At 34.6% G+C, this 16,753-nt stretch overlaps 3 protein-coding genes across 3 annotated transcripts; 1 reads left to right on the top strand and 2 right to left on the bottom strand.

The window, feature by feature from the left end:
* Window positions 1-7,290: 7,290 nt before the first annotated feature.
* LOC128235847 (protein GVQW3-like) lies at window positions 7,291-7,986 on the bottom strand. The gene has a single exon (XM_052950640.1). The coding sequence runs from the start codon at window positions 7,984-7,986 to the stop codon at window positions 7,291-7,293; it is 696 nt and encodes a 231-aa protein (XP_052806600.1).
* A 1,720-nt stretch (window positions 7,987-9,706) lies between these two features.
* Window positions 9,707-11,754, top strand: LOC128235846 (putative nuclease HARBI1). Its single transcript, XM_052950639.1, has 3 exons — window positions 9,707-10,250; window positions 10,577-10,716; window positions 11,563-11,754. Exons 1-3 carry the CDS (start codon window positions 9,707-9,709, stop codon window positions 11,752-11,754), a joined length of 876 nt encoding a protein of 291 aa, XP_052806599.1.
* On the bottom strand, window positions 11,343-12,666 carry LOC128235845 (uncharacterized). The gene is made up of 4 exons (XM_052950638.1): window positions 12,613-12,666; window positions 12,280-12,332; window positions 11,877-12,073; window positions 11,343-11,394 (listed from the first exon to the last, which is right to left on the bottom strand). The coding sequence occupies exons 1-3, from the start codon at window positions 12,664-12,666 to the stop codon at window positions 11,878-11,880; spliced, it is 303 nt and encodes a 100-aa protein (XP_052806598.1). The 3' UTR covers window positions 11,343-11,394; window position 11,877.
* Window positions 12,667-16,753: the final 4,087 nt, after the last annotated feature.

Here is a 16,753-nt window from a genome sequence, read left to right as displayed (position 1 = left end):
TTAAACGAGTTTTTTTAATCATATATTTTTCGCAATTGAGTCAACGTTATAAATTATATACATACACATTGATGGTTAGTTCGTTATTGTAGCTAGACGAAATGCAGTCCACAAGAATATATGATGAGATTGACGAAAACAACTCGCCTACAATACAGGCTGGAGCTAATATAACAACACATGAGAGGGGAAATAATCAATGGCAAAGAGAAAATAGTAACATGTATGATACGAAACAATCACACAGGTGACCGAAATGACACGTGACCACCCAGAGACAAACAATCCAGGATGTATCAAGGGGGAAACAAACACAGAAGGAGGTGAAGGTTACTTACATGTGATATATAAGTAATATCGAAAGTAAATGAACATACGAGATTTTTTCTTCTTTTGTAAAGAAAGCAAATGACTTCAATTCATGTATGATTAATTCGAACTATTTATAAGCTCTTTTCAAAGTATTTTTCTAATTTATATGATTTTGTGTGTTCAGACAAATACAGTCAGCTAACAATCAGAATTTGCCTTTTGTGTTAATCACAAGTAACAGTATATCTAGACGTGATATAACAGTATGTTTGTTTGAATTACTCGTCCAGTTGTCATTAATCAAAATCATTATATTTTGACAAATATATGTTGTCTTACATTTATTTGCTACTTTGGCATACCATCAGCTAATTGAATGAAATGGTAATGTTTTAAATACAGACATTTGACCAAATCTCATGGTATGTAATTTTCATATGAGTTTTAAATTTGTTAAATTTCACTGTTTCAGTTAATATATTCGTGTATGTATCATCTTTTGTGTGGACGTTATTTCGTTATAAAATATGATTTTATCAACCAAGAATGTATTGCAGTAAATCTTTATGCCATGCATCCTTAGTTAACTGTCAATTCCTAAAATTTGAAAACAACAGGCTTCGGTCCGGAATGTACTATGCAGCGTCGGTTATTGGTGAGAGACAGAGAGACGGAGGAAGAGACACAGAGAGAGATTGAGAGAGAGAAATCCGCCCCACATACACGTATTAAACATACGTAAACAAACACACACTCACACGCGCGCACACACACACACACACGCACCGGTACACACACACGCACGCACGCACACACACACACACAGAGTATTTGTTATTCGTACAATTGAGTTGTTGAGCCAGATGCACATCATAATTGTTAATCCAAGCCTTTCATCTCATTTATTTTACAAAGTAGTTAATGGTTTAGGTGCAGTTTAAAATAATGTGTCACATTTTTTAGTTTTTACTTGAAATAAGACAAATCCATTTCTGTATAACCGTTTGTTTCTAGAGAAAGAAAAATGCCAAGCAGAATCACCGTTTACCTGACAAATGAAACGATTTGTACATACTCATGTGAATACCGTCTAAGAACGGTCGGCAAAAAGATAGTCAATGAGACATGAAACAAATGTATTAAATATCATCATTATATGATCAACACAATAAATATTACCAAAAAACTGATGTATCCTCTTGACACAAACACGATAGAAATGCAACAATGCAGTAACATGTTGCAAGTTTAATTAGATGCCATCCAAAAAAAAAATCATCGAAGTCCCTCTCGCAAGTAACGCTTTGACGGACATATCTTTACGGCAATATCAAAGTACGAAGTTAGACAACGTTCCAAGAAAGCCTCTCAAGAATGATAACATATGCGCTGTGCAATTGTATTCCTTTTAGTAATTTCCAAGATGTTCATTGATACCCTTGTAAAGCACTTCAAAGTACTAGTTGAGACGTTTCAGCATCAATTGTAACTGGCATTACATTTACTGTGCTATGCTCAACAATAATTTGTCAATTATATATGTTCAATGATTCAATGAATTACTTTGAAAAGTTTTCGAGATATGACTTGACACAAACTGCTTTTAAAACATTTACAGGGGGTAACTTGGCAATAATCTACATTACGACTGCACGTCGTACAATGCATATCACTTCATATTGCCATTTATCAATGTTTATTTTTTTTCTTTGCTTCGGACAACCATTGGTTTTGAAGAAAAGTTGTAATAGAAGAAGAAGCGCCGAAAACTGATTTTCCACTATACTTTAGTACTATGAAGAAATGATATTTAAAAGTAAAAACATTAAAATGAGCAAATTAAAAAAAAATCCAATTGAAACTCATCTACTAGAATGCTTAGAATGCCAAAATCCGCTGCCTCTGAGGCAAGAAAATACGATTAAGCTGTCAAATCGGTAAATCTGTAAAAGAGCAGTTTTAAACCTAGGAAATCATACATATAACAAATAATCAAGATATTTATGGTGGAATGATGCCTTATAGGGTCTTACTAGCTTAAATCCGAAAATGAAGACAAAACAATGCTACAAAATGTTGCACTAAAGTTAATATACAGCCAACAGTAAATAAATGTGAATAAGTATAAAGTAGGATAAAACATTTTCAACAATCGATCCAAGAGTTCCACGTGCTAACCACATTTTCGACCCGTTGTACCCACTATAAAACAATTGAACTCAGATAATGCCTCTCAGTTACCACGCTCTAGCCTTGCAGTCGCCTCGTTGTGCATCTGTGCCGCCACGCTACACGAATGTTCAGTTAAGACATGACTGTCGAATGATATACATCATTATTCTAATACTGGTTAAAAAACAACAGATTGCACACACTCACAATTAAATAAAATACCACAAACATGCTCATATATCAAAATCTTGTTTATTCTTAAACTTCTATACTGCTCAGTGTCAACACTATATCTGGTAGTCATTCCCTATTTCCAAGAACTGTTAAGACATATTAAGATATGATCTAAATTCAATAAATGTATATCTGTGTTTTACGACATATCATCAAATACATGTTTGTGGAAAACATTCTGGTCTAAGAATAGTATACATTTGTCTTTTTACCTCGCTTAATGCTTAGATATTTTGTTAAAAGCCACATTTTATAATAGTGAACTGGCTTACTGTTTTGCAAACAAATACTTTGATATGTGAAGACATTCACTATCCAAGAATACAGAACAAAGACATGATTATTCTTGATATGGAGAGAGCAAAACGTACAAAAGTGTTTTTTTGAGGATTGGATTGTGCTAGGAAATTCCTTGGCACTATAAAATAACAGAGACTAAGTTATAAATGGTCAGAAGAACGAGCAAAGCCTGTAACAGATTCGAATATTGGAAGATAAATGTGTAGGTAAGCAACCGTATAGGAAACTTGTGTTAAGTGTAATTCTCTTAAAACCATTTTCTTTCAAGCGCATCCATTTATTGCAATTCAAATAGTTACAAAATTTCATGTACGGCTTCACAGGACAGTGTTGTATGTGACCGGACTTCAACAGGGATAGTTGAAGTTAAATAACCATTTTTATCAGGGTTTCAACTTAAAAGAGGTGTTAAGAGATAAAGCACTGATAAAAAAATTGTGTTCGAACTTGATGGAAAAACTCACACACAGTCATCCTTATTGGTACCAAGTTCAAGATCATTTATTTGTCACAGGTGTACATTTAAGTGACTTCGTGCTGTATACGAGATTTTATAGTATAACTGAAAGAATCCAATTAGACACGAAATCTATGAAATATATTCTGTCAAAATTGTTGCTCTTTTAAATTCGTTATTGATATGTGCTAATTATGGTCGCTCTATTAAATACCCTGTTGACCAAAGATTCAATACACGTGACTGTTTCTGTTGATGAACTGGTTGTTGCGATGAACTTATTACAAAGTGAGTGTTTCCACCCTACTCCGGCATTGCAATGACCATGCGTTGGTTGTTTCTTTTGTTGATATTGTTGTTGCTACTGCTCTGTACGAATAATTTCCTGAATACTTACCGTGAAAAATGTGTGTGTAGGTGCATTTGGGCATTTGTGTGCGTGTGTTTGTGTTTCTTGTGCGCGCGGGAATGTGTGTGTGTGTTTGGGGGGGGTGCATGTGTGCGTGTGTGTGAGCGCGCGCCTGTGCGTGTGTGCGCGCGCCTGTGCGTGTGTGCGTGCGTGCGTGTGTGTGGAAATTATCTGGTCCCAAATCATCCCAAATTTTAATTCTTAAATTCTCTTTTCAATTGCTCTTTCCAAGCAAACAGTTCGATTATTGACATGAATCCATTTCAGATATGTACATGCTGCATATATTACCTTGCCTTACATAGCCGTCCAGTTATGCCCTATAATCGAATAAATCGGACTTATGCCCATCAGACGCCATACTTAGGAACAATAGTTACATGTTCATTTATAAAAGTCGATGAACTAAAACTTGTTGTGTAAATAGACCAGCACATTTGGAAGAGAGCTGTGCTTAAGGGAACGAACATAAATGAACATAAAGATATTAAAATTGACAAAGTAATAATTAGATCAGAAATGTTCTAAGCATACATATATTAATTATTTTCTGTACATTTTGTTCATAAGGGCATACGCAGGCCTTTATTCAACGCTCGCATTTTTCATTTAGATTTCAATAATAAAATTGTTACTAAATTAGTTATTAAAAGAATGTTACACCACCTAATCATATATCAAGATTATGGGTGTCAGAATAAAGCAGATCCCGTTGACATCTTTTAAAATATCGGCAAAAAACAAACTGTATAACAAGTGTATAAATGCTAGAAAGTCAATGGTATATACAGTGGCATATTAGTATAAGGTGTTATACAGTTACAACTAATACATAATAAATTAAAAATTAAAGATGGATTAGAAAGTTAATTAAGAGGTACAAAAGTACAGGGACTAAAGTATTCAATCGGTTAACAGAAATATGAATGATAGTTGCCAAGTTACGGTTCATGTTATTAAACATGTCAACTTAAATAAAACACTTCTAATAAAAAAATAAATAAAGAGAGATCTACTTAAGAAAGTCATTGACCAAAAAGTATTCGATATTCACAGATAGCTTCATAATATCAGTATTGCACCAGATTAGCATATATCACAGAAATCTTAACAATAAACATGAAAAATTTATTTTAACAGAATGACAAAAAAGATTGTTAGCACATGCAATTTACACAAGGATAAAAACTGTGTTGAAGTTGCTGATCTGGGCAAGTTTGCTCAAAAACTGCCATAAAAAGGTGTAAAAATAAGAACCACAAAACAAACCAAAACACAAAGGTGTATGCTTTAATAAATGGTGTTAAGATAACTATATCCCAAAAAAACAGATTTGGGAAGAACTGATTATCAAACTCCACACAGGGACAAATTGGAAAACTATAAAAGCATGACAAGGAGGACAAAGAAGAACAACTAATAAAACATAACAAGCAATAGCAACCAAGTACATATATACAGGCAATGACAATAACAAGTTTAGTAGCAGATGGCTAAATACTACAAACAAGCATAGCAATTGAAACAAATAAGTAGCTAACAATATACTGGTAAAGGAACAAAATAATTAACTAACCAGGACTATGACTCAATCACGTGCACCTTACACTGCATTTCAAGGTAACATGCTACATATAAAAGCAACGACTATATCTCCCTTGATTGCAAGCAGTAAATCATGTTGGTACAACAAAGAAGCATTGATCACAGAAACAAGCAATAACACTAAAGCAAGTAGGCAGCTGTACAAACACAATACACACATGCGACAATATAAGGAACAGAAAATGGAACAGTAATTTAAACAAAGATTTAGCAATAAACAATAACAGTGATCCATATAACTGAAGCTAATAAAAACAAATACTAAATGCAAACTCAAACTTAATAAAAACAACACATTAAAATACAGGTTTGTATACCCCAACAGTGCTGCTTTGACAATACTAATCAGGCTAACAAGCAATGCACTTGAAGTCCTTCCTCCCCAAGTGGAGATAAAACTTTTAAGTGATCTGCCAGTGAGTTCCACAGCACCGATGCTGCATACTTGAACGATTTTTTTTACCAAATGTAGATGGTCCTTTACCTGTAAAATATTTGAATTTCAGAAGTTAATATGAGTAGACTTTTAACAACAAGATCAGATAAAACAGGTGGAGCAAATTTTTTACAATTTTCAATGCTTTTTGAGCCAATCGGCGGATATGTTAGGTATGTAGATTTGTCTTGTCAAGTAACATAGTAAAAAAAGAGTAATCGCCATAGACAAATCGAAGTGCTCTCTCTTGTATCTTCTCTATTTTCGTAGTATTTTTCTTCGTACAAAAGTGCAAAGCTAGTGAAAAGAAATTAAAATTTGACAGTACAAATGTGTGAATTATAGTGAGTCTGTTTAGTCTATGCAGATTTCTACCAATTCTCTTAAACAATGCACACGGCGTTGTCGAAAGGAAATGGCGACGATGCCCGTTGTGTTTTATCACCGACATGTACTTACGTCTGTGAACCAGATACGTTGAGGCAAAATCAAAATGTGTTGCAAAAATATATATGGAAGAGACAACGATACGAACATGTTTCTCTTTAGGTGGTCATATGTATGACCTCAAACAGCACAGTGGTTAAATTTAAGGCTTCTGTGTGTCTCTGAAGTTCCCATGTTTGAACGGAAATGATAACATGGTCTGTTTTCTGTGTGCTATATGTATTCGACATGATTATCGGACATTTTCGGGTATTTCAAGCTTTATTTCATATTATTTTCTATGTTTGGAAAATAATGCAATGAATACATTATACAGTAATCATCAAGATCTGGTGTCGATCTGTAATGCCCCGTTGTCTCCCCTCAGTTGATTATTAACACTGTCATATTATTTAATTGAACATACTTAACAGGGATACATTTAACATTTTCTGTTAAGTATGTTAAATTATATAATATGACAGTGTTTATAATCCAGGCTTTCCCATATTATATATATATAATTGATTGACTTACTTACCGTTACTGCCAATGTAATGTCTATATACTGCCAGTGTATTCGTGTAACAAAACATTTATTTTATAATCTATAGATACGAGGTATGTTCGGAAAGTTCCCGGATTGAACGCATTCCTTTTGAAAGGCTCATTGTATTATAATGAAATTAAGTACGGATTTACTACATCATTTATTCCATTTCACTCTAAAATTTCGATTCCATACATATAACAATAAAAAAGATACAAAAAATTTAAAACATGTACCAACGATATGGCGAAGCAACCCGACGTTAAAATTTATAACGTCAACGTCAATTCAGTTTACTCCTTCTTGAAATAGTGGCCATGTGCTTGCACGCAACATTCATGTCTCCTGACCCATGATGTGTAAACAGTTTGAACCCATTGTTTATCAAATTAAGACATAATTGTCTGCACGTGACAACGTAGGCTCTCAAGATCGTCGAATCGGATTCCGCGTAGCTGGGCTTTGACGGCCGGGAAAAGCACAAAATCAAGTGGCGCAAGGCCTGGGCTGTAGGGGGCGGGCTCCAACCTGCCAATCCCGAGAACATCCAGCTCCAACTCTGTGTACCGGGCCCTGTGCGCTGGGGCATTGCCCTGAAACCACGTTTCATCCGTTGTGATTATTCTTTGAAGAAATATGTCCCCTTCACGTCGATAGGACCTCAAAAAGTTCAATGATTTATTCACCCTATCCTTCATCTGATTGTCATCCAACAGCCTTGGTAGCCAACGTCCGCACACCTTTGTCATCTCAAACTCTTCAGTAATTAACTTATACGCTGTTGCTACCCCAATGTCACATTCCTCGGCCACTTCCCGTGTAGACACTCGTCGGTCCCTATCAAGCATGGACTTTACCATTTCGCGCTTTTTCGCCACAAGTGCCGGCCTCCCACATCTCTCGTCGTCGGATGTTGACTCGCGCCCCTCATTAAAGCGTCTGTGCCACTCAAAAACAGCTGTGCGACTCAAAGTTTGGTCTCCAAACGATTTCTTCAACTGTATCAATGTTTTCGACGGTGAAACATCTAAACTCTGGAGAAACTGTATCACGACACGCTGTTTTTCAATAATTTCGCGTTGCATGTTTGCTTTGAGCACCTGTTTTGGAGTTTGTTTTGCGAGGAGGTGCCTGTTCAAATGACGTCATGCGTATTTTACTAATGACGTCATGTTAAGATTCGACGTCAATATGACGTTTCCCGCGTTTTTTAACGTTACAAAATGCGTTTAATGTGAACATTATAGGAATAATATATGGCTTGCTCCACAAAAGCAAATATTATGTTGCTATGGATACAATATTTTAAGAATGTATTGACTTAGGCGAATGTCCGCTTATTATCAAAATGAATATATATGTCTCTCAACTTGGCCGAAGTTTCAAAGCTCTACGTTGAAAAATAACAAAGTTATTAGTACAGTCCGGGAACTTTCCGAACATACCTCGTAAGTTTAATACAGTGTCTTTAAACTGCTTAACATATGCATGCTTAATGTTAAATACCTTGATTTTGATATAGATGAGCAAAATATAGCTTGGTCAACACACTATGTTATGCATATACAATTTACTGGTTAGTTTGCGATTGAAGAAAAACGAAAAGCAGTTCCAAAGACGATACGATGGATCGAAAGAGTAAAGGCTGGAACCAACCGCACAACAGATTAGACAGAAAGTTCTCAAAAGCAGAAAGACAATATCTCCCGCTACGATCAGTCAAGCGAAATAGTTCCGACAGAGACAAGGATTGCCGAAATGACAAATGCTTACTCAGAATGAATTAATCAAGGAAGTGATCTACAAAACAACAAATGCAGGAGGGGAATGCTCCTTTAATGAAATTAATAGAGGTAAATAACTAATAAAACAAGATAGCAGACGTCATGTTTTTATTTTAAACCATAAAAGTAGATTAAGGAAGGTTGAATTCACGGTACTGCATTTAAAACAAGTTATACTAAAGCTAAATTCGATATTACGGCGTTAAGCATACAATCTTCGTTATGATGCGCAAAACTTTTGCCATTTTCTTTCTTGATCATAAGCAATAAAGCGTTGCATATTTTGACCTCGACGCATTTGATGATTCAGGTATTTCTTTGTATTTAATAGCTCTTATACAACTGCAATATTTACACAACTCTTTATTGTCGTGATAAATACTGTTGTTGGATTTATTTGGCATGCGTATGTCCCACCTGCATCCAGCTGTAGGAAATAGACTGGTTTTAAGTTTGGTTATGTCAAATTGATCAATGTTATTTAAAGACCACACATGTATTGACTTCACCTTTAAAACAAACTTCTTGCGTAACCAACTATTTTCCAAATGCATTCGAAAAACAAAGCCAAATCTGCCTATACGAAATAAACAACATGCTTTAATTTGACTGGTCTATATTGTTGTTATATTTCATATACTAGTTGATCATTACGTGACAAGACCCACAGCTGAATAAAACTATATGTTTACAATTTCAATAAATGATAATAACTAATATGGGTGATAAAACGTCATATATAGGGTCTCGTTTTATTTGGTTAGACAATCAAAAAGAAATATGTTACAATGGCCCGGTTGTTGGAACATTCGTTAAATACATAACGATGAATTCTATCGTTAAAATGACTAAAATCGCTAAATGTTCGTTAAATACCTTCGTTTAATTCATTTCGCTAAATTTCGGTTGTTGGAAATTTTAACGATAACGAAACCGTTAAATCAGTCGTTAAGTTAACGAAAAATTTAAAGTACCTCAAATGGTACTTTACATTTTAACGAATCAGTTAACGAAAACCAAAATGGCTGCCGTAATTGGCTGTTTAGTAAATATACCACGGAAAAATAGAGAATTTAGAGTAATAAACTTAAATGAAAGCCTAAATGATGAAGAATTGAGAAGAAGGTTCAGGTTTGGAAGAAGAGGAATAGAGTATTTGGCCGATTTGCTGAGAGAGAACCTAGCTAGGGAAACAGACAGAAGTTGTAGCCTGTCAGTCGAAGAACAGGTCTGTATAGCGCTGAGGTACTACGCTTCAGGTTCATTTATGCAGGTTGTTGGGGACACACATGGGAGACATAAAAGTACTGTTTGTAGAGTTGTGGATAAGGTTACCAAAGAGATAGTGAAGCGTCATAAGCAATACATTAAGTGGCCAGTTGATGAAGCTACCAAGAGACGAGTGAAGTCTGAGTTTAGCAACATAGCTGGATTTCCAGGTGTTATAGGGTGTGTTGATGGTAGCCACGTCCGTTTCATCAAGCCATCACCAGACCAAGAGAGAGGTTTTATCAACAGAAAAGGATTCCCGTCCATAAATGTGATGGCAGTGTGCGATGCAAAAGGTAGTATATTTAAAATTATTAAACTGTAAATATTATACAGCTCTATATATAACATGAAATAAACTGACACTTACCCATCACTGTACTGCTGGTGTTGCTGAAGAGCTCAAATAAGACAAATCCAGCCACATTTCGTTTGGTATTTGTTATTAAGACATAAATTTACTGCTTCAGTACAATGCCGGTTACTGCCATTAGTAAGTGCTTTAAAATTCTTTGAAAATACAGATCTGACAAGAACTTACCAAGGCAAAATTTTTCCTTTCATTCACAACTTTATAACCACAGTCATGTTATCTCCCCTTTACTTGTTTTTATCCTTTCAGGAAAATTCACATTTATCAATGCGCAATGGCCTGGATCAGCTCACGATAGCTTTATATTTCGAACATCCACACTTGGATGCCACATGGAGAGAAACCACAGGGGTTTGGAAGATGAGATTATTCTTGGAGACAGCGGATATGTAAATGTAAAATACAATGTAGATACATTATCATGAATTTCGACAAGATTTTATACCAGTATCAACTTATTATAATAAGCAATAACGTACAACGTTTACATCACTAAAAGTAATATTGACAATGACAAAAATGTTCTGTTTACTGATTTCAGCACAGTTTAGGAGAGTGTACCTGATTTAGATTACAAATGTGTTTTTAAAGGTCACGATAAAATGGCCTTTGTTTCTCTTCACTGAATACCACAATAATAGTGTTTAAGAAGTTTTAAGAAGTATAAAACATGTTTTATTTGAAGGTATTAAACGTTTTTGTACACACAATGTATGATATGATTTAATGCAGACTGTGTACTTTTGGCAGGTATGCGTGTTCAAGATACTTGATGACACCATACAGAGTTGCAGACACCAACCAAAAAACAAACTTCAATAGGGGGCTCTGCAGAACAAGGGTAATTATTGAGTGTACGTTTGGACGTTGGAAGAGGAGATTTGGAATTCTCCATGGAGGGGTAAATACAAAATGTTGCATTAACATATTTCTTTCATGTACAAATGTATGTAAATGTGTATACACAGCACAACTAAACATACAATACACCACATATATCAATTCAAAAACTGGTGCCGTCGTTTTTTATGAAATTCTGCTCATGAACATCTGATACTCTGTGTGACCTGTAAATAAAGCAATGTGCTATTGTATAATTTTTATAAAGTTACATTTATTCAGAAATTAACGTTTTAGACATGACCAAAGCGGTATAAATATGAAAGAAAGGTGAGGGGTACATGTATGCCAAACGCCAATGCCGAAAAAGCTCTGACCATTGTGAAATGTTTCAGTTGAGAAAGACACCAGCCAAGGCATCAGAAGTGATTGTGGCGTGTGCTGTTCTCCACAATATAGCCATCATGCTGCAAGAACCTGATGTGCCTGATGATGACAATGACGATGGAGCAGACGCACAAATACCATATGCAGGCAGAGAGACTGGCTTCTTGGTCAGGGATCACCTTGCTCAAGTTTACTTTTAATATACACGTGGGACACTTTTTTAAGTTTGCCATGTGATGTTGCTGGAAACGTTTTTACATTAGTTTACTTATCATGACTGAGAACGGATAATTTGAATGTTGTAATTGGTGTTAATAAATACCTTATTCATCAACGAGGAACTGAAACATTCCAATTTCGTCTTTATTCTCTATGGAGGTGATGAGCTTGTTCATCAGCAGACGCTTGGTTTTTGAAGTTTCTATCTCTTCCTTTATGAGCAGTTTCTGTAGTTGCACCTTCTCTGTCTGGGAAATGAAGAACTGAAGTTGAGCCTCCTGGAGCTCCTCGGAGATTGACCTGCAATAATGTTTATTTGTATTATTGAGGTGAATTTATACAGCTTCTTTTTCTTTTTGTGACGCAAAGAATTTATTCATGGAATACAAGTTGTCGATAGTGTTTAGAATGTATATAGTTTTTTTAATATTTCGTGAAACCCTTTCACAGCACATGCTATTTATTATATATATATATATATATATGTATTGTTAAATCATACTAACTTCTTCTTCTTTTGACTCGTGTTACTGGTACATGTAGCTGGTTTGCATTCATTCTGAAATATGAGGACAGTCACAATTTTGCATTTATGCAAACGCAGAAAAAAACATTTGCCAGTTTATAATTAAGTTTAAAATATATTTGAAAGGTCATGTGTTCTTTGTCAATGTATCGGAATAGATGTACTAAAACGCACAAATTCAGAATTGAAGTACATACTAAAAATCGACGTGAAAATACTAAACAATGTTTATGTATTTAATTATCTTAAAATGATTAACCTTAAACCTTTGGTTACATAAAATGAAGTTATAAATACAATATAAGCCACAAACCGTGAAATACGCAGCTACATCCACTCCTTCCTCTTGTCTTGATGTCCCTGGCATCTCGTGTACTGAATGACTTGCCTAAAAAAAGAATATATATATATATATATATATATATATACCATTAGCATTTGCATTTGTATCATAATTTATTTTATTATAATTATATATATATCTTCATGTATCTATCCATCTGTATGTTTATTCACTCAAGGTTACACTTCTTGAAAATATTTTTTGTTTTAACATTATCAACAGTTGCACCTAAGAAAACAAACTTACAGAAATAAGGATGTTCATCATTTCATCATCTACCGGTGCATGCCCTACGAATGAAATACACATATGAAATTTATTGTACTCAAATGTCAATTATTTGATGACTAAGGCATGTCGATTAATCAGTCCAAACAATATTTTTATATCTTAGATTAGATCAAGCAAAATGATGTTGTTCGTGATCAAGTTATACTGCTTCGACTATTACCGTTTCATATTGGAACTTGCTGAGTAACAATCCGCCAATTTTCGTCAATGGGTTTTCGATAAAGAATAAACAAAAATGTAAAATATGTTTGAAAAACTTATCATGTCAATCAGATATTTTTCGCTTCTTTATCTATATGGTCAGCAGATCTCATTTATTTCCATGTCGTCAGCTAATTGGTCAGCACTTTAACTCGACCCAGTTTTAATACCGTTTCACTTTTGGACGTTTTGTCAAAAGTTTGGCATGGCTAATGGTAAGCTAGCAGCCAATAGATGCAGCCAATACGTGTTTATACTTAAATAGAAACAACGAAATAAAGAAAGCAACCAAATACATTTTATAACATAACAGCAAATAAGAAAGAAGTGATTACAAAACAAGGAATTAGGTACTCCAGTTTCATAGAAAAGTAGCGTAATCGTTTTAAACAGAGGTTTCAACGAGTACCGCCTAATAACGTCTATCTGGGGTCAACTTGACCAAAACTTTCCCCCAACATCTGGGTCACAACATCTCCATCTTGCCAAAAGTGTCACTCAAATTTGTGCTATAATACATTTATATCAAATCTTACGATTACGTATGAACAAAAATCAATGACCAAATCTTATATAACACAGTTGTTACTGTTGTTGTTATTTGTATAACTGTACCAGTAACAATATTATTTTAAAGCTTATATTATATTTTAATGAACGTGTTATCAAACTATTCCCTGATAAAATCATCTTTTATTCCATGAAAAATACGTCCACAATATGATACACGGCTAAAACAATTTGATAAAGAATTTAAGTGGGGTTTTACCAGACTTTTCATTCGGTTGCTATTCCCCAAGCTTACATCTGGCCTCCTACGCAAATAATGTTATCTAATTGGTTACGAGCTGTCCAATATTTTAGCACCCCAAGTAAATGACAAGAATCTAGAAAATGGCTGTCTCAATTAGATGGTATATATAATAAGTGAAATATAGAAATAAGAAAAGTGTATTTGTGCTATGGAATACTTCAGTTCTACTCTAATGATGTGCACTTTGATATAAAACAACAACACGCAAACTAGATATATTAACAGAAAACCAAAATTTCCAGTCTAAAAGTCACCGGATAATTTCTGTGATAATGCTCCTTGTGTTCAATTATTATATACATGTATATATACACTTGTGCATATACTTTTCATGTGTTCATAAACGTAATGATGCACGTGCCATTTCTTGATGGCGTATGTTCAAATAATGGCACGATATATAATGCTTTACTGTTACTGCTTTGCAACACAGTATTTCTAACAACAGCAGCACCATAGCTTCTCTCTCGTGTTTTTTGCATATTGCGCTGTAAACTAATGGAGCAAACACAGTGTCATATGCAAAGTTGTTGGTAAATATAACAAGCATTCAGTTCTTCCCATATCAATTTGAATATAAATAATTACATCGTTACACAGCCGATTAGTTTTATTGAGTAGTTTTATATCTTTACATAGTCAACTACTAGTCATTCGTGTATTTTAATATAAATGTAAATACTAATAAAACCTGTTTTGTATTTGTTTTTATTTGTTTCAACACGTGAGCGTGGCCATTGCACCTTGTGGAACGCTATTGAAAAATATGCCTATTGTTGTATTATATTATATGTATAGGCTTTTCTAAATCCTGAGAAGAGTTGTGATTACACTTGATATATAAACGTCTTATACTTTATACAATAAGCTAGATAACCCAGATAGTATCGTGCAATTTGCCATAGTTTGTAATCGCTATTCGATTTTGATAATATCCATATGAGTAGCAGTCATTTTACGGACGGATTGCCTGCCATTAACAATTGTCGCAATTATATACTCACGCAGAAACACCACCACGACATGGCCTGGCAGAACGCTGGTGCTTCTCAAAAGGATGGCATCGCCCAGAAAAAAATTCATTGCCAAGCATATATATGTTTGAAAAATGTGATATTCTACATATAGAGGCTCTCAAAGAAGAATTTACTTCGTCGATAAGACGTGCACACGTTATTGAAAGCGAGCATTGCACGATTAAATCGTGATAAATTATATAAAGACAGCACAAACTTTACTTAAAGTGTGTCAGTGCCGGGTGGGGAGAAATATTAAGTAACATTGTACTTTTGGTAATAAAAGGAAGTCAGTTTATTTGCTTTTTCCCCCCGGAGATCGCTTGAGCAAATGAGTATGGAAAGTGGTATGTACAGTTAAGCACTTTGTTCTATTGTTTCAATATTTCTGATTTAAGAAAATACATTTGTGTACAATAATTTCCTGCTTACACAATGAGCATTGAAATATACAGCCATTTCCTCCTTAAACAATTAACACCAAAACGACAGTCAATGCATTATAATGGTCTAAACTGTCCGGCTACACCAATAATACCAAGTATCACGTTGGTCTGGTGGGAGTTTCATTTACTAGTATTCAATAGAAATACCATACAATACAAACACTTGAACATCAAAGGAAAAAGTGCACTTGAATGTTCAGTGGATTCACCAACATTTAATAAGATAAAGAGACAAGTATCAAACATCGACAACTCGCATTGACACATCTTCGTAAGGTAACATATTTACAACATTAAACTACGCGTACACCAGAATTAAATTGAAGAATCATAACTATTTATAGTAATGTATTGCGTGCTCCTACGTTCTTGTTTTTATTGTCTTAAACAACAATAATAAAAACAACAACATTTAATTAATAAACAGTTCGACACTTATAGGTCCACAACGTGAAATTGAGTTTTGCAATGTCATATGCATGTTAAATGTAAAGGCGAAACAAGCATGTTGTCAAGTTATACGATGCTCATGCTGTTGCTCGAAAAGTTCGTTAAAGTTTGGATACTGAATTTATTCATTGATTCACTTTGGTTGCACTTTTTACATCAATCGTGTCAAAGGCAAAAGTTTAGTTTCTTTTATCACTGCTACGTTTAACTTTTACTTTATTTGTATTGAAAAATCAATTGAAAAATGAAAATGTGATGCAATATTCAATATTTTTATCTTAACATTGTAAGGAACCCCTCCAATTACTCCAAAAAAATGGTTTGGGTGAGCTGACATAGTTTCAATCAACACTTGTTTGACGGCATGCAATGTTCAGATAAATCTCATCCCGTTCCAATAACTTCACTAACATGGCAATATATGTATTGTGAAAGTATTAAGATCCTTTCTACAAATGAAGTAATGATGCGAAAAAAGGCGAAACGTAAGAGGTGTTTTAAGAAAGTGAGAGGGCTTCAATAACAAATGGTACGTCTTGTACCCATTGTTGTACAGTTTTTCAAGTTGTACTCTGACTAACTCCATACTTATGTTGACTTAAATATGTTTTCTGAAATTATTGAAAAGCAACATAATAAACTTGCAACCTTTTGCTACAGTGTTGCATTTCTTGTGTGTGCGTGTGTGTGCGTGCGTGTGTGTGTGCGTGTGTGTGTATGTGCGTGTGTCTGTGTGTTCATGTGCGTGTATTTGAGTGTGCGCGAGCAACGATCGTTTGCGTGGGCATATGTTTGTGTCTGTGTTTCCACAGGGTCAGTTGTCCTGTAAAAACGAGTATGTCGTTGAGTTTGTGTAAGGCAGTTATCCTTTTGCTTCTAAGCAGGAGCTCATA

The sequence above is a fragment of the Mya arenaria genome, chromosome 5, assembly GCF_026914265.1.
Source record: "Mya arenaria isolate MELC-2E11 chromosome 5, ASM2691426v1".
NCBI lineage: Eukaryota > Metazoa > Mollusca > Bivalvia > Myida > Myidae > Mya > Mya arenaria.
This window is presented reverse-complemented; position numbering and strand designations above follow the sequence as displayed.